This window comes from Sphaeramia orbicularis, chromosome 1 (assembly GCF_902148855.1).
Source record: "Sphaeramia orbicularis chromosome 1, fSphaOr1.1, whole genome shotgun sequence".
NCBI classification, from domain to species: Eukaryota; Metazoa; Chordata; class Actinopteri; order Kurtiformes; family Apogonidae; genus Sphaeramia; species Sphaeramia orbicularis.
The window spans coordinates 38,961,796-38,977,050 of NC_043957.1; the positions used below are offsets into that span (position 1 = coordinate 38,961,796).

At 40.9% G+C, this 15,255-nt stretch overlaps 1 protein-coding gene across 11 annotated transcripts in view; it reads left to right on the plus strand.

Moving 5' to 3' along the window:
* nfixa (nuclear factor I/Xa) overlaps positions 1-15,255 on the plus strand; it is a 116,079-nt gene that overhangs the window by 76,786 nt on the left and 24,038 nt on the right. For all 11 annotated transcript variants that reach the window (XM_030137832.1, XM_030137803.1, XM_030137821.1 and 8 more), the window contains 2 exons: positions 14,176-14,238; positions 14,590-14,664. In XM_030137832.1, the coding sequence (XP_029993692.1) occupies positions 14,176-14,238; positions 14,590-14,664 (138 nt within the window). The remainder of the gene's footprint in view (positions 1-14,175; positions 14,239-14,589; positions 14,665-15,255) is intronic.

The window sequence follows — 15,255 nt, forward strand, 5'->3', positions numbered from 1 at the left end:
GTCTTTCTCATACTGTAGTTTCAGTGTTTCTTATGGAATTGGTTTTGGAAGATCAGCATGTGATCTTCCAGTTACCTCAGAAAGGTGCGGTGTCATGTACAATTTTTACCCCTGTATTATTTATGTTCTTCAGCTGTTTTTGCGCATGCGCACAACATGGGTAAATTTGGTACAGCACGCAGCATGCTAGTTTACACCCATATCATTTTTCCCACATTAACTGCGTAGTTTTGAATATCCAAATAAAGTGAAATTTACTATAGTAAATGATAAATAAATGGGATAAATTCAGTACAACAGGTTTCACTACCAGATGTTTACATTGAAAAGAATGTGGTTGGACATGGCCAACAGTTTGGAGCATGCACACAATTCTTAGGGGGTAAAAATTGTACAGTGGCACAGAGCGCACATAGCTTCTTACTGAAAATCGTAGGCCTATTATATATTATACATTTGTATACTAAGTCTAGTGCAATGGTGATGATTCTTTGTATCAAATGTATGGTGTGGCGGCAAGGAACTTTATCAGTGGAAACGCTGAGTTAACAAAACACTTTCATATCTGAAATCCTATAGACTTTTGGTCTGTTAATGCCACTTTCATCTAATATGAGTAAAGACAATTTTAAGAAGGTTTGGCTTGAGAAAAAAAGCAAAAAAAATTACAAAGCAAAACCTGCAGAAATCTGGTATTAAGCCTCAAATTTGATGCCGTTACCTGTGTTTTCAGTAAAGAGTCATCTGCTACTTGCTGATGGTCCTGAAACAAATTGTTCATTTATGTGTCACAGAACTAAAATCCTGAATCAGGTTTTAATCCATCCATACACTCATATATTAACTGGTTTCCCTCAGAGCCTCTGACTTTAAATGTCAAATATCACATTTAAAGAGAGACAGATAAACATCCTCACAGGGTGACCCATCAGTGACACTGACCACCGGGTTGACCTCAGGCTAACCGTCGCGCCTGGCTCCAGCTCCCTCACATGACCTCACTATTTGCCCCTCACCACTCTCTCCATCTTCCCTCATCAGACCGCACAATAGACAAAGACTGCCTCAAGAGATGTGGGGATGTGTGTACGTGCATGTGCAAGTGTGTGAACTTTACAGAGTAGTATGTCCTGTCTTCTTGGCCAACAGCTGGTAGTTTCATGTTTGAAGTGGGCACCATGAACCCCTACTAGATAAGATGGGAACATAGCTCCTGAGAACTGGCATAAGGGCACAAGTTCACAGTCTGGCTCATGTGCCCTCTCCTCTCCTCTCCTCTCCTCTCCTCTCCTCTCCTCTCCTCTCCTCTCCTCTCCTCTCCTCTCCTCTCCTCTCCTCTCCTCTCCTCTCCTCTCCTCTCCTCTCCTCTCCTCTCCTCTCCTCTCCTCTCCTCTCCTCTCCTCTCCTCTCCTCTCCTCCTTCCTGCAAGCTCTATGGTCATGAGTCTACATAGCAAATGCAACAATCATATGTACATTAGCAAACTAATGCACAAAATCACCACCATCAATGCATATTGACATGGGGGCACAAAATGGGTGAACACCAACCCTAGTCAGAGTCTTCAAACTTTCATTGGCTCATACGATCCGACATTGCTGCCCTGATTGGCCAATGCATGTCCACACCCCTGTGTACTCACAAATACACACATACAAGCACACACAAACACACTGTTTGCTCTACTTCCTGGGTTGAGCTGTCTGGTTGGCATCATCCATGACTGCAGTGCCAAAAGGTCAAAGGTGACCATCGCTTGGCAGCACCAGTTCCATGTCCTTCCGCTCCCTTCTGTGGCTGTGTGTGTGTGTGTTTCTATGTGAAGCCGTCAACGTGACAGCGTGACCTCTTTGATCAAGTTCGATACCCTGGCGCTTTATGCATACAGTGTAATATACACATTCTGCCTTTACATCCCACAATTTTTACATCTCCCCACTTCTTGCCAACAGCTCCTTTATTTTTGCCCACTAACGTCTCTGTGCCTTCTATTCTTCTTCTTGTGCCCCCCCACCACCACACCATACACACACACACACACACACACACACACACACTCTCTCTCTCTTAACTCCACTCTTACTTTCTGTCTTCCGCCCTCCCTCCTTCGTTTTGGCACAAAATGACAGAGTTAAGTCACTTGGACTGTTCATACTTCCCAGTGAGATGCACATTGTGTCAGTGTCCAGCCCACTAAGTGCTGCGCTGTATGGTTATGAGCCAGCAGGGAGGCACAGTGTTCAATACTTACTGTCTATATAGTCTATGGCACTGTAAAATTTAATAAACACAGCAGCAGCAGACTCATAAATGATGTTTATATGTTATTAAAATTAGACATTTTGTGCACAGTGGAATTTTTGAAATATATGATTTTACTCATATCATATTAAAATGTTTTTTCAGACATAAAATAATTTTCATTATGACTAGTATTCCCAGCAGAATGATCATTATTTTCAAATGCACCATATCTGATGGACTCTCTTTTGTACTTTCATCATCTCTCAGGAGCACAGAGCTTAACAGTTCCTCTGTAATTGGGTCTCTTGCTTTACAGTGCAGTGCATTCATTCAACTGACTTATTGACGTATTGTTATGTTCATAAAATGGAACATTTGCTCCAAATTTTCATTGAAGTGTTCCTCGGGAGGAAAAGACTTGGCTGCAGGAAGAATGTTTGTTATCACTGTTATCTCAGTGGTGCTTTTGGAGGAGTTGGCAACCTTGCTCAGTATCACTTTGTTGGCGTGTGTGTGTGTATGCATTCACTGAATGTGTGTATGTGTGTGCTGAGGATGTTTTCTCACTCTTATCAATGTGTCCTTGGCTAAGCAAGTGCACCAGCCTTCTATTAGTGTAAATTTACTTGTTTTAATGTATCTTGTACAGAAATGAGCGGAGAACGTTAGACATGAACCAGGTGAAGAAGCCAGAAAATGTGAAAATACATAAAAATAGTGTTAAAAAAATGGAAGGAAGTGAGCTGAGAACAGGTGGTTGAAGATTTTTAAAAAGCAAAATGAATGATTTTAATGAACCATATACAGTAAAAAGGGAGAAAGTTAAAATATGAAGTATAGTAGGAGGAAAAGTAAGGACAGTTCCAGTGCTAAAACATGGGAGAGGCTTACCTTAAAGCACCCCTCTGCTGGCCAGACAGGAAGTGTGTGTAACAGCCTCAGCACAAAGACCCACAGTGTGTATCTGGGCCAGCAGGAAGAGGGGCCGAGGGAAGAAAAAGTCTGTGCTCTGTACTGTACTTTCGCTACAATATTTCCAGCTTTCTTTTGCAAATCTGGACGCAATAGCTCTGTGTTGTATTGGTTATGTCCCCCATGTCTAAACACTATCATACTACTGCTACTGTGGTGCTCCGTGCATTCTTCTAGACTTCATTATATTTAGTTTCATCAGCTCTCTTTTGCCACAGATTGTTGCTTACTTTCATTGGTATCTCCATCTACCTCAAATATTCCTTCTGTCTCCCATACTTATCTATTTTTGCCATTTTCTGACCCTGTTCTGTTCTAAATTACATCCCCTTGGTTCTCTCTGAACTTTCTGCAGGGTTCATCCTTCATTTACCGCCTCTTTGTCCCAAACTGCTCAGCTCCTGATGTAAGGCATTTTGATTTGAAACACTTTCTCTGAACATGACAGTGTGCACGCTATGTGTTGGATCTTGATATCTAAGGGCAAAATGCAGAAGGGATAAGCTCCTACTCACATCTCAGTAATATTCACAGCTGTGTATTTCACTTTGATTTTATTCACATCACATCTCTCTTCTTTTTTTTTATCTCTTTGTCTCCCTTTCTCTCCATTCCTGGCTTGCTTCTATCCACAGCCTGGAGAATGAAGTCTGAGCTAGCTGAGACGCCTGGCCCAAGGCCTCATTGCTTTATTTGCATTTCACCATGCTCCCTATGTGCCAGAAAATGCCACCTGGTGGTGATAACCCCCTATTGCAGCTATGTTTTCAGTCTGTGTAAGTCTGTCAGAGAGAGTGTGTCTTTGATGATTGTATCTTGTGAGAGCTGAGTAGGTAGCAACAAGAGTAAGTGTAACCCCTCTGCCTCCCTCCCCTCCCGGCCTTTTTTCCTCCTTCCTTCTCCCTCCCCCGTGTTCCCTTTCTCTTTCCCTTTCCGGCCTTTGTGCAGCTGTATTTATTTGGGCTGGAGCAGGACTATGCAGAGACACTGGCCCTTAACACACTCGGGCCCCCACCCCAGTTGACTCCTTTAAGCTGAGTAGAGATGGAGGTTGACAGGGTAATAATGCTGATGTCAACACCACTTACAGGACAGTTATATCAGTATCAGCTCGGCAGGGGGACGTTCACACTCTGTTAGGCTGGGTCGTGAACCGTGCTGGGGGCCCCCAGCCTCAACCACACACACATGCACACACAGCACACTCAAGTCTCTGCTAATGATGCAGCGGAGATGTACGTGAAAATACATATCAGTATACAAGTTATAAGCAGAGACTAAATAAATCAAGATGCAGATTTACTATAATTTTTAATAATATATCATTACATGTTTATGGGTTTTACCCATGATGAAATTCATTAATGAAGTCAGCCTCACTCCATATTAGAGCCTTATGTATGTTCTCTGCCTGATACATGTTAACTGAAAGCTTATTTGCTCATATAAAAAATGTGTGCCCATTTGTGTAAATGTGTCAGATTGTGTGTCTTGTTGTTTTTGTTTAAGTTGGATTCATGCTCCTTGAGCCCTTGTGGTCCTTCAGGACTTTGAGCTGCTGCCCAAAAAAAAATAGCTGTCAGCATGACTCCAAAGCACAGAATCCAATTTACGATCAAGTATTCGTATTAATTATGAATCAGAGTTCTGTTGGAAGCTTCTGTGACTGCATTGCATATCCATGATAGAAGTAACCAAATGAGATAGTGACACCAAAATGTCTCTCTGACAGTAAATTGATCAATAAGAAAAATACAGAAGATCTTCTAAAATGTTCCATTTCATTGCAGTTTTTTTTTTTTTTTTTACATTAGCACTGTTGGTGATAAATATGATCTACAGTTAAGTTTGAGAGATTTACACAATTGATCTTGACTAAATGTACTGAAAGTTGACGTTTGTCCACCTTCTTCAGATTAATGATGCCACTTTTCAATGCAATAATAGAGAGGATTTATGATTTCATCTTTTATTCAACTTACTACATTTTACCCCTTTAGAAACTTCAGATTTCTGCTCCACTTTGGAGCATTTCTTCAGACCCGGTATCCTTTTACTCATAATTTTGGGAAAACCTAAAGCCAAGATTGTAAAAAAAAAAAAAAATATATATATATATATACAGGGTGGGGAAGCAAAATTTACAATATTTTGAGGCAGGGATTGAAAGACAGTGTATGACCAATTAGGTTATTGAAAGTCATGAGAATTTATTTGCCACAAGAAAATTTATATAATAGAAAATGTTTTTATTCTATGTGTCCTCCTTCTTTCTCAATAACTGCCTTCACACGCTTCCTGAAACTTGCGCAAGTGTTCCTCAAATATTCAGGTGACAACTTCTCCCATTCTTCTTTAATAGTATCTTCCAGACTTTCTCGTAATAGTTTTGCTCATAGTCATTCTCTTCTTTACATTATAAACAGTCTTTATGGACACTCCAACTATTTTTGAAATCTCCTTTGGTGTGACGAGTGCATTCAGCAAATCACACACTCTTTGACGTTTGCTTTCCTGATTACTCATATGGGCAAAAGTTTCTGAAAAGGTATGGATAATAGTGTTAGGTATGATTATGACATCAATATATGTTTGGTTTCAAAACAATTGACGTCGTGCCTGCTGAGATAAAACAACTAAATGTTCATTGTAAATTTTGCTTCCCCACCCTGTGTATTATGGACTTCCTTAAATTGTAGTTTCTCTTCAGAATAAATTCACAAACATCAATCAATACAAATAATAGTGCAAATATATGTACACCACAGGGAGACATAGCCATTGACTCATTCAGGAAGGAGGCGTACTGACTCCCAGAGATGCAACAGGTTCAGAAACAGCTGGCAAGTGATATAAAAATAGAGCACTGTATCATCAGCTCATAACTCAAAAGGCTCTAAGGTGGAAGCCACTACATGACTAAAGTTTGAAGATGATCACTGAGACAAAGATCTCACGTTTTGCAGAAATGTTATGTGAACAGATGAGACACTGTTTGGCCATATGGACTTGTTGCATCTAGTAAAAAACTGAAATGCAGCAATTCAGAGAAAGGATGGATGTAAAACATAATGGCAAAACCAGTGGAGAGAACAATAAAATTTATATTAGAGAAGTAGATTCATACATCCTGTTTAAGTGTTCAAGACTCTCATGGGCAGACATAAACATCTATATGAGTCAGCATTTGGCTTTTGAGAAATCGGCAAACAAATAAATCAACACTTGTCCATGATACTGTATGTAGAGAAAAACAAAAATTTGGAGCACACATTTCATCATATACTCTAATCAGAGTCAAAACTTGATGGAGGTAAATCACTGGTGGCTTGTGCTCATACTTTTGGAACTTGCCCAAATGGATTTTTTCTTTTGCATTGCTATATTATTTCTGTGCCTACAGCCAACTGTGTGTTCAAACCAAGAGTGAGGCAAGTTGTTTTGTGTGTGCACGCATGCGTGTGTGTGTATGATTGCATACAAAGTAAAGATGATGAATGATCAAATAACTTTAAGTTGGATTAGTATGTTATTTGTAATGTCATCATTAACACATGCTCTCTACCCAAACCAAAATAATAATGAGAAAATAAATGTGACCAGTTATTCCATTAAATTTTTTAGAACAGTGTAACACTTGTTCACACTTTATTTGACATATGCTGTACTCTGTGCCTTAAACATTCATTCCACATGAAGTAAAACATTAATCTTCTTTCACTCCCACCCTGCCTACTTTTACAAAAAGATGTTGATAATGCTTATAATAGACTCATCACTTTAATTGTGCACATTCTTAATACAAAGTCACATTCAGAGTCCTCGTGAATAGTTGATGAAGTTTGAACTTCAACCAAAACAGGTGGATGATGCCTATAAGCAGTGAAATTCACATTATCAACATAATCAACATTGCTCCTGCCTGTGGGGAATCGGATCTATATATTTCTTTAACTTCTTTGATGCACAGAAAGAAAACTCAGTGAAACCATAGATCTGCTCGGCAAGTTCTGTAAACTTTTATTTGTAACTTGCTTTCATTCACATGTTGTGTTTCACTATGAGCTAAGTTAGTATTCTCCATCAGGAATACTGCCATAGATTCTTAAGAGTGAATATGCGCAGTGTATTCCTTCAAAAACAGTCCAGTGGCTGTGTTCACACAAGTAACCCGAGGCATTTGTTCTGATCACACCATAATAATTAGCTTTTTCATACTGTAGCATCTTGGGAATGCCCAGGTGACTCTAGAAAACCTGTATCCTCGGATGGGGTGTGTATGAACAGTCCGCTTTTAGGAGGTCCATGTAACCCACTGCTGGGTCCCAACCCAAAGATGGAGAAACATTACAGAAAATTGTGTCGCTGTGTCACACAGGTCCACAGTAATCTGCAGTGATTGAGCCAAGTAGTGATGGTGAGGTGAGGATAAGAGGATGAATGGAGGGAGGGAAGAACAACAGTAAGGGCCCAGGGGGGTGAAGGGGAGGGGCGGGGGGGTGTATGAGCATCCAGCGAGCCAGATACCCCCACCCTCTCCAAACCTTACTAAGCACCCCATCATCTCCCTGTCTTCCTTTCCACCCATTCCCTATGAGTTCAGACATACTCTCTATACCCATACCCACCCACCCTTCCCTTCTCCCTTCTTCACTTTCTTTTTCTCCTTTGCCTATTCTCCCAGTCTTGTAATCCCTTCTCCCTCCTCTCCTTGCCTCTCCCACCATCCTTCCCCTTCGCTCTCCTCCATCTCCTCCCTTTCTTTCTATCCCTCCCTTCGTCTCTCAGCATCCCTCTCTCCTGGGTCTTCTTGCCGTGGTGTGGTGCTGTTGGCAGAGCGTAGGCGCAGGCGGCACACAGACGGGAGCACAGATGGGCAGCAAGCTGCGCAGGGCGGCCAGGCACACCTGCTCCACACACATACACAAACACACACATACAGAGCCCTACTCTGCCACCTCGCCACACAGCCTGCCTGCCTGGCACAGTGATACAGGGACACAAACACAAATACACACAGATGCACACGCATACATATATACTTACATGCATTAATTTGTACAGGCATACATACAGAAAGCTCAGAAAGCACACATTTATATATATGTAGATCTGTATACATAGTGTGTATACTATGCAAGCAGTATTTGTTTATATATATATATATATATATATATATATATATATATATATATATATATATATACACACACACACACACACACACATACACATTCAGTATTGTCATAGTATATACCATTCCCCACACATTTTCTTCTCCTTTGACTCGTGTTCATTTCAACGTAACTTTTAAGTTTTGCTTCAAACAGATTTCAGACATTTTCAAAGGTCATGTTCACACTTTCAGTTCACCGCATGGGAATCTGGTTAACACTTTTAGGACAAAAGCATTAACACACATACACTTGCACACTAAACAGCAGCACTGATAAAGACTTCTTAACATGAGCAGAAATATTCCCTCATACCACAGACTTAAATGATTAAAAAAAAGAAGAAGAAAAAAATATATATATAAAAAAAGAAAAAAAAATAATAAAATAACGTCCAATAAAAGAGCTGAGTGAACATCTGTGTGGGATAGCCAGGGGGATTAGGAGGGTTTGGAACATTTTAAGCGCATTAAGGATTAAAAAAAGGTCAGAATGTTTAGCAACATACCGATAAACCTCTTAAGCGAAACCCAATTGGGAGGCTGTACCGCGTTATCCTGTGTTTTGGGGAGGAGAAGAGAGGAGAGGGGAAGGAGGAGAAGGAGGGGGAGAGCAGAGTTGACATTTGTTCCAACAAGGAGGGGAATCACTGTGAACCAACAGTCTGTGTGTGAACATGCATGTTGTTGCACACATGCATGCACCCACATAGGGACTCACACTGGTTTGATGTGGTTACACATTACATTAACTCACTTGTTGGTTTGTTAGAAGAGTGCATGTCTGTACCACACTCACAATTCACAATTCACTCACAATTGACCAGCTCTGTTTGTGCATGTGTCAAACAGTGGTATACCACTGCAGAGCACATTTATTACTTAAGCCTTCTTTAAGTGTGACCTTGACTTTTTTCAGTTCTGACTTTTGGTGTGCTCAGTGCTTATAAAATATTAGGACATTTAGTGTTTTTTGATACAGGCTCTTTTAGTTCCCTTGCTCTGCTAGTGATTTTGTCACCACAAACAGTGACAGATGTCTTTGTCTGACCTCGCACACCAGTTGGTCACCAGCACAGTCCTCTGGGTCACTGAGCCAAAGCCTACTCCATAACTATTGGAAGGATGGTTGCTTATTTGTTGCAATGGAGTGTTTTTACTGACAAGACAACAAACCAGTTTGTCCTTTCTGACTCAGAAGACAGAGTCTAGCAAAAGGGAGATGACAAAGTGATGAGGAGACTGAACAGGAATGGAGAATTGAAATAAGCATTTTTAATATAAGTGGGGTGTAAGCAGAATACAGTCATGAAAATTCTTAAATACGGAATGAGAATATAGTTGAAGACAAAAATGATATATTACAGCTGGAAGTGGTGCAAAAATAGTCACTGAAATATTTCCAGGATGTATGAGCAATGGTAAAAACAAAGCCACACAGTGATAAATACAAAGATTATGTGTGTAAGAGAGACCACAGTGTGGGGTACGGTATGTCGTGAACAAACTGGAACTGGGGTTTTATAGGTTGTGAGATTTGCCCTGGAGTCTGAAATTAGTAACCCAGTGTGACAGCAGCCATCATTAACTCAGCGCAGCTTTAATGTGGCGACTTAATCAAGTACAAAAGCACTAATGTGATGGCAAATATTTGCTTTCCACACACAGTTGTTTGATCAAATATAGACATAGGTTTATTTTGCTGAGTCCCATCTTTTTGTCCTCCTAAACATTTGACTTTTTCGCCTGCCCTGTGGTTAGTTATTAGCTTAAAGAGATATTAGTACAATATTTAGTTTTGGTCCTTACTGGCATACTTGCCTGAGATTTCATACCACATTTGGCAGTCATTTTTTCTGTTTCTGTTTTCCACCAATGTATAAAATATATTGTTAAAATTTCATATACTGTGTGTCACTTAATGTAATAAGAATAAAACTTTAATATGGAAACATGATTTATGCCTGAATCACTCTGCAGTCAGTGGTTGTGAACTCCTGTGACCCCACACTACATGATATCATCACCTACTTATTTTAGTGTTGTTTTGATTGAAAGACCCCATAGTAACAGATTTTGCATAATGTGTATTTAAAGGAAAAAGTACAGTTTATGGTAAAGATTATATTTGCTATGAAAAGAGGTTATGACATGCACGTCCAGTTGCTAAAAGGTGTGCAGGATCCCAAAAAAAACAGTTGATGAAAAAATGAAATAAGGTCCATACAACCTTTCAGCTCCCAAGAAGATATTTATTCACCACAGTAGTGACATTTCGGGCATCGGCTGATGAAGGGCCAGTGCCCGAAATGTCATTACTGTGGTGAATAAATATCTTCTTGGGAGCTCACTGGTTGTATGGACCTTATTTTATTTTTTCAAAGATTATATTTGCCCCATCTGTTACATGAACTTGTGGTTGACCATCACCCCATCTCATTATTGTCCCTAGGTTTGTTTCTGCTGTGTTTTCATTAAAAAAGTTGCAGAGATAGCTGAAAGGTTTGGGGTTAGGGTTGCTAGATGGAGGTTGGAGGTGCAGCGACATCCATGGGGCTGTAGGACTATGATTGGGGTTGCTGAAGAGAGGGCTTTGGGGGGCTGCAGTCGGAAGATAAGGGGCTGGATGCGTGGTTTGGAGGCTGGGGGAGGCGATGTTGGGGAGGAGGAGAGGGGGCTGCAGCTGGCAAAGCAGTGATAACCATTCACCAGACCTCTCCTGTGTCTTACCTCCATCTCTCCCTGTCCGTTGCACTTCTCTTTGCTGAACTCGGCAGCTCCACTGATTTTGCAGGAGTGATCATTTTAGTACATTGCTAGTTGGTTAATGCTAGCAGAGCCTGAGCGTAGACAACAATAGATGGAACTGACCTCAATAAAATTCTTCATTTGTATGTAGAAGGCACTTCTAAACTAATGCTAATATTGCAATCTCTATTACTTAATAGGTGAATAAGACCACCCACCATACTCTTACCATCAACTCTATTCAACAGAATTAAAAAACAAAATATGAGGTAGTATACTACTTGCAGTACCAACATTTTGTCTTGTGCTTCCTGAGAAGTGATGCTTTTTGGCTTGTTGAAGGCTGAGGGTGATGTTCCCAACAGATATCAGTGTCCCTGCTTCTGTACATCTGCTTCACAGTATCGTATCTACAACAAGCCTCAGTTTTCACTCTTCGTTTTTTCACACCTCAGAAACCGCAGAACATGTTAGGGTCATGACAGACCAACAATAGTGGATCTGAGGAGCAGTAAGGGCAGATTTCTGTGTGCAGGGTTTTTCCAAAATGTGATATGTCCACATCAGAAAACAATTGTTCTCTGTTCTTTAAAATAGATATGACTATGCAATGAATATCCCAAGTATGCAATATTTTGGTATTGTGAAGAAAGGTCTCAAAAATGTTGAAGTACGATATCTGTCGCTTCCATGTTGTCACTTCCAGGGTGCTCCATGGTGTCAGACAGTGGGAAATTTCTCTGAGGTAACATAAGAAGACTTTAACTGTTTCTTTTAGTCCCGAGATCCTTATGTTGTCTTTGCGAATAATATGCTTTATATCCTGCGCTCCAAACAAAATCTTAACTGAGTCAAGATTCAATTCAGGAAAGTAGGGAATTGACTGAAGCATTTTGTGCGAAGTTGTTCAAGTGCAATTGATTCTGTGACTTTTTGGTAGATAAGAGAAGGATTGTGTTTTTTTAAAGCAAAAGCTCTACCAATACATTAAGACAAATATTTTGCAACTTAAAATAGGAAGCAGGTTTTGAAGTTTCCAGACTCTCGTAGCTCACCTGGTTGAGCGTATACGACCTTGGTTTCAGTCCAGTCTGGGCCCTTTGCCACATGTCGTCTCTTCTTTGTCTCCTATGAGGCTTTTGTATGTCAGATTTGCAATCCAAGTTTGTGATGTTAGGTTCTCTTGAGGTTTCGTGCAGCTTTGTGGTGCGAAAAAACACTCTATATGCCTCACTTCCACATCAGACTATTAGTCCACTGTACATACTGTAAGGTGTCTCTGTATCCTACCAATGCATGTGTGGTGTGAGAAATAGAGTGTTTACAATATTGTAGAGCCCTGTGGTGAAATACTACACAACGGTAAAAAGTCCAGTGAAGTCAGGTTGTTTTCTCAACAGCTTTCATTGGCCATCATATATGTTTACTCTGAGTGTGTACCTCAGTGTTTGTCCACGTATGAGTGTGTGCGTCTGGATGTGCCTGGATGCGTGCACGGCGGGGGCGCAGCCTCGTATGTTTGGAGTGAGTGCCGTCAGTTAGCTGGAATGTGGCGCTACCGCCAATGCTAAGATGGCTGCCAAGCTCTAAGATGGCTGCCAGGATTACACCCAGCCAGTGAGAGACAGAGAAGAGCAAGAGATTCAGCATGAGAAGAGAGGGGAAAAAGAAGCTCTCTTTCATTGCAGTGCTCTTTCTTGCTTTCATTCTCGCTCTTGTCTGTCTCGCCCCTTTCTCTGTGGATAAGCAGTGCTTCGTAGGCAGCGAGACAGGTCTGTTATTGTTTCTGCTCAGTAATCTGTGGCTTAGTGTGGCTGCAAGGCAAGTGCTGCTGGCAGGAGACTGTGTGCTCTGTTATCACCTACAGCCTGCAGATAAACACCTCCTTTAGCTAGCTTGCTAGCTAGCTACAGCCTAGCAAAGGCCTGATTGGATGGTCAGTAGCAGCCCCCCGAAAACCACACCAGTCCTGGGAATGTAGCTCAGTCATCTTCTCCAACTCAGACATGTGGTCGTGAAGATTGTGGAAATGTATACAGTTGTCCAGCCTGTCTTGTGTATTCATAAACATTTATAAATGGACATGTGTGACTTCATTTCTAGAGCCTGGACCAGAATTCATCCTCCTTAACCTGACATTTCTCAGGAATGATGTTGCTAAATCTCACTTTTCAGCCTTTACTTTCACTTATAATTGTGGCCGATTGTTGCCAAGACTTGGCATGTTTGTGTCTGCTCATGTGCAAGAATCCCAAAATGCTTTCATAGACCCGTCATGACAGGTGTGTTTGTGTGTCTATGTTTAAATGTGTTTCTCTACTGTTGCTTGAGTCCACATGGGATGAGTTTTGCCTAAACTTCAACATATTCCTTCTCAAATCCCTCAGGGCAGCCAGACTAGCATGGTCAGCCTTTTCTGTGTGTGTGTGTGTGTGTGTGTGTGTATATGTGTATGTGTGTATGTATGTGTATGTGTGTCCGTGGAGGGATTACAACAAGTATTAAAGTATGAAACAAAAATTAGAGAGGAAAACAGATTGAGAAAGAGTGTACTTGTGTGGGTGTGTGTTCATATCTGAGTGTGTGTATATGCGTTAGGTGCTCTGTTTACGCGGACTAAATCCCTACCAGCAAGAAGGTATTAAATAGGATTAGGACGGGGGATATGATTGCGTGGTTAGATACTAAGTGGCATAGCAGCACACTGTAAATCACGGCACCTTAAGTCAGGAGGGACAGAGGGAGATGGGAAAGAACATTCTTAGATACAAGGCTGTCACACAAAAATGTGTGAATTCACACACACACACACTCACAAGATGTATACCATACACCAGCACATACTGTAGGTGTCTCTGATTCCCTCTCACACCTCAAATATCACAGTCTTGGCAGCATAAAGATAGAGCTATGATTCACAGAGACATTGTACACTTACCAGTATGTTTTCATTACTTTGTTTTTAGCACACACATCACATCCTAACTATTTATCTGTCTCTCCTCTCCTCTCCCCTTCCCATCTCCTTTTCTGTGCAGAATCCGGACAATCAGACAGCTCCAGCCAACAGGGGGACACAGACATCAAACCACCGCCCAATGGTGAGGAGACACACACACACACACACACACACACACACACACACACACACACACACACACACACTGTCAAATCAGCATACTAGAACTGATTCCATCATGCTTATCAGCCTTAACATATTCCAATTATAGATCCAATTAGCAAACACACTCACACAGATGTTGATCCACAAACATAGCTGCAGATGGTCACCTTCTCACAGGGATTTGATTTTCAGGGTTTCTTCTTCTTTTTTGTTTTGTTTTTTTAATCACAGTTTTAGGAATATCTGATGAGAGACTTTTTTTCTTCACCTTTTTTTTCTTTTTTTTGCATTCATGAGTTATGTTCTGATTACATCTTTTTCTGTACAGGGCACCTGAGTTTCCAGGACTGCTTTGTCACCTCAGGGGTGTGGAACGTGGCAGAGCTGGTCAGAGTGTCACAGAGTAAGTAGCATACCCACTGTATGACTTGACTGGAAGTAGAGAATGACCAATAGTGAATTTTTGACTTTCTAAGAGACTAGATAACGGTTAAACTCAACATCTGAATTGAAATATGTATTTACATAGGATTACTGTAACTTGTGGACCTCCAGAGATTTGGAAATTTAACCCCTACATCTGGCTATGCATTTTTTACTCAAATTTCGTGACATTATTCCATGGTTCTGATGTCAAAGGTAGGCTCACCATTGACAGATAACTGCTGAAAAAAAGAAAAACGTTCCTTACAGTGTGTCATGTATGTCGTCCATGTCATGATTTTTGTAGACATCACTTGAAAGACTTCAGTTTTCTCTTTCAGTGAATAGCCGTGGTTTTTCATGACTTAATTTGCTCCCAAAATACTTTTAAACCTGGCATTTATCATAAGTGCAGCCTCCATTGTCTCCTACCAGGAAATAGGCTGAATAAATGCATGGCAGAAACAAAACATGTTGCACGTCCCACCAAATCACAGAGATGTTGATTCACACAGGACCTGTGTTTGCTGAAATAGGGTGTAGGGTTGGTAGGTTGTGATGTAATTTTTAC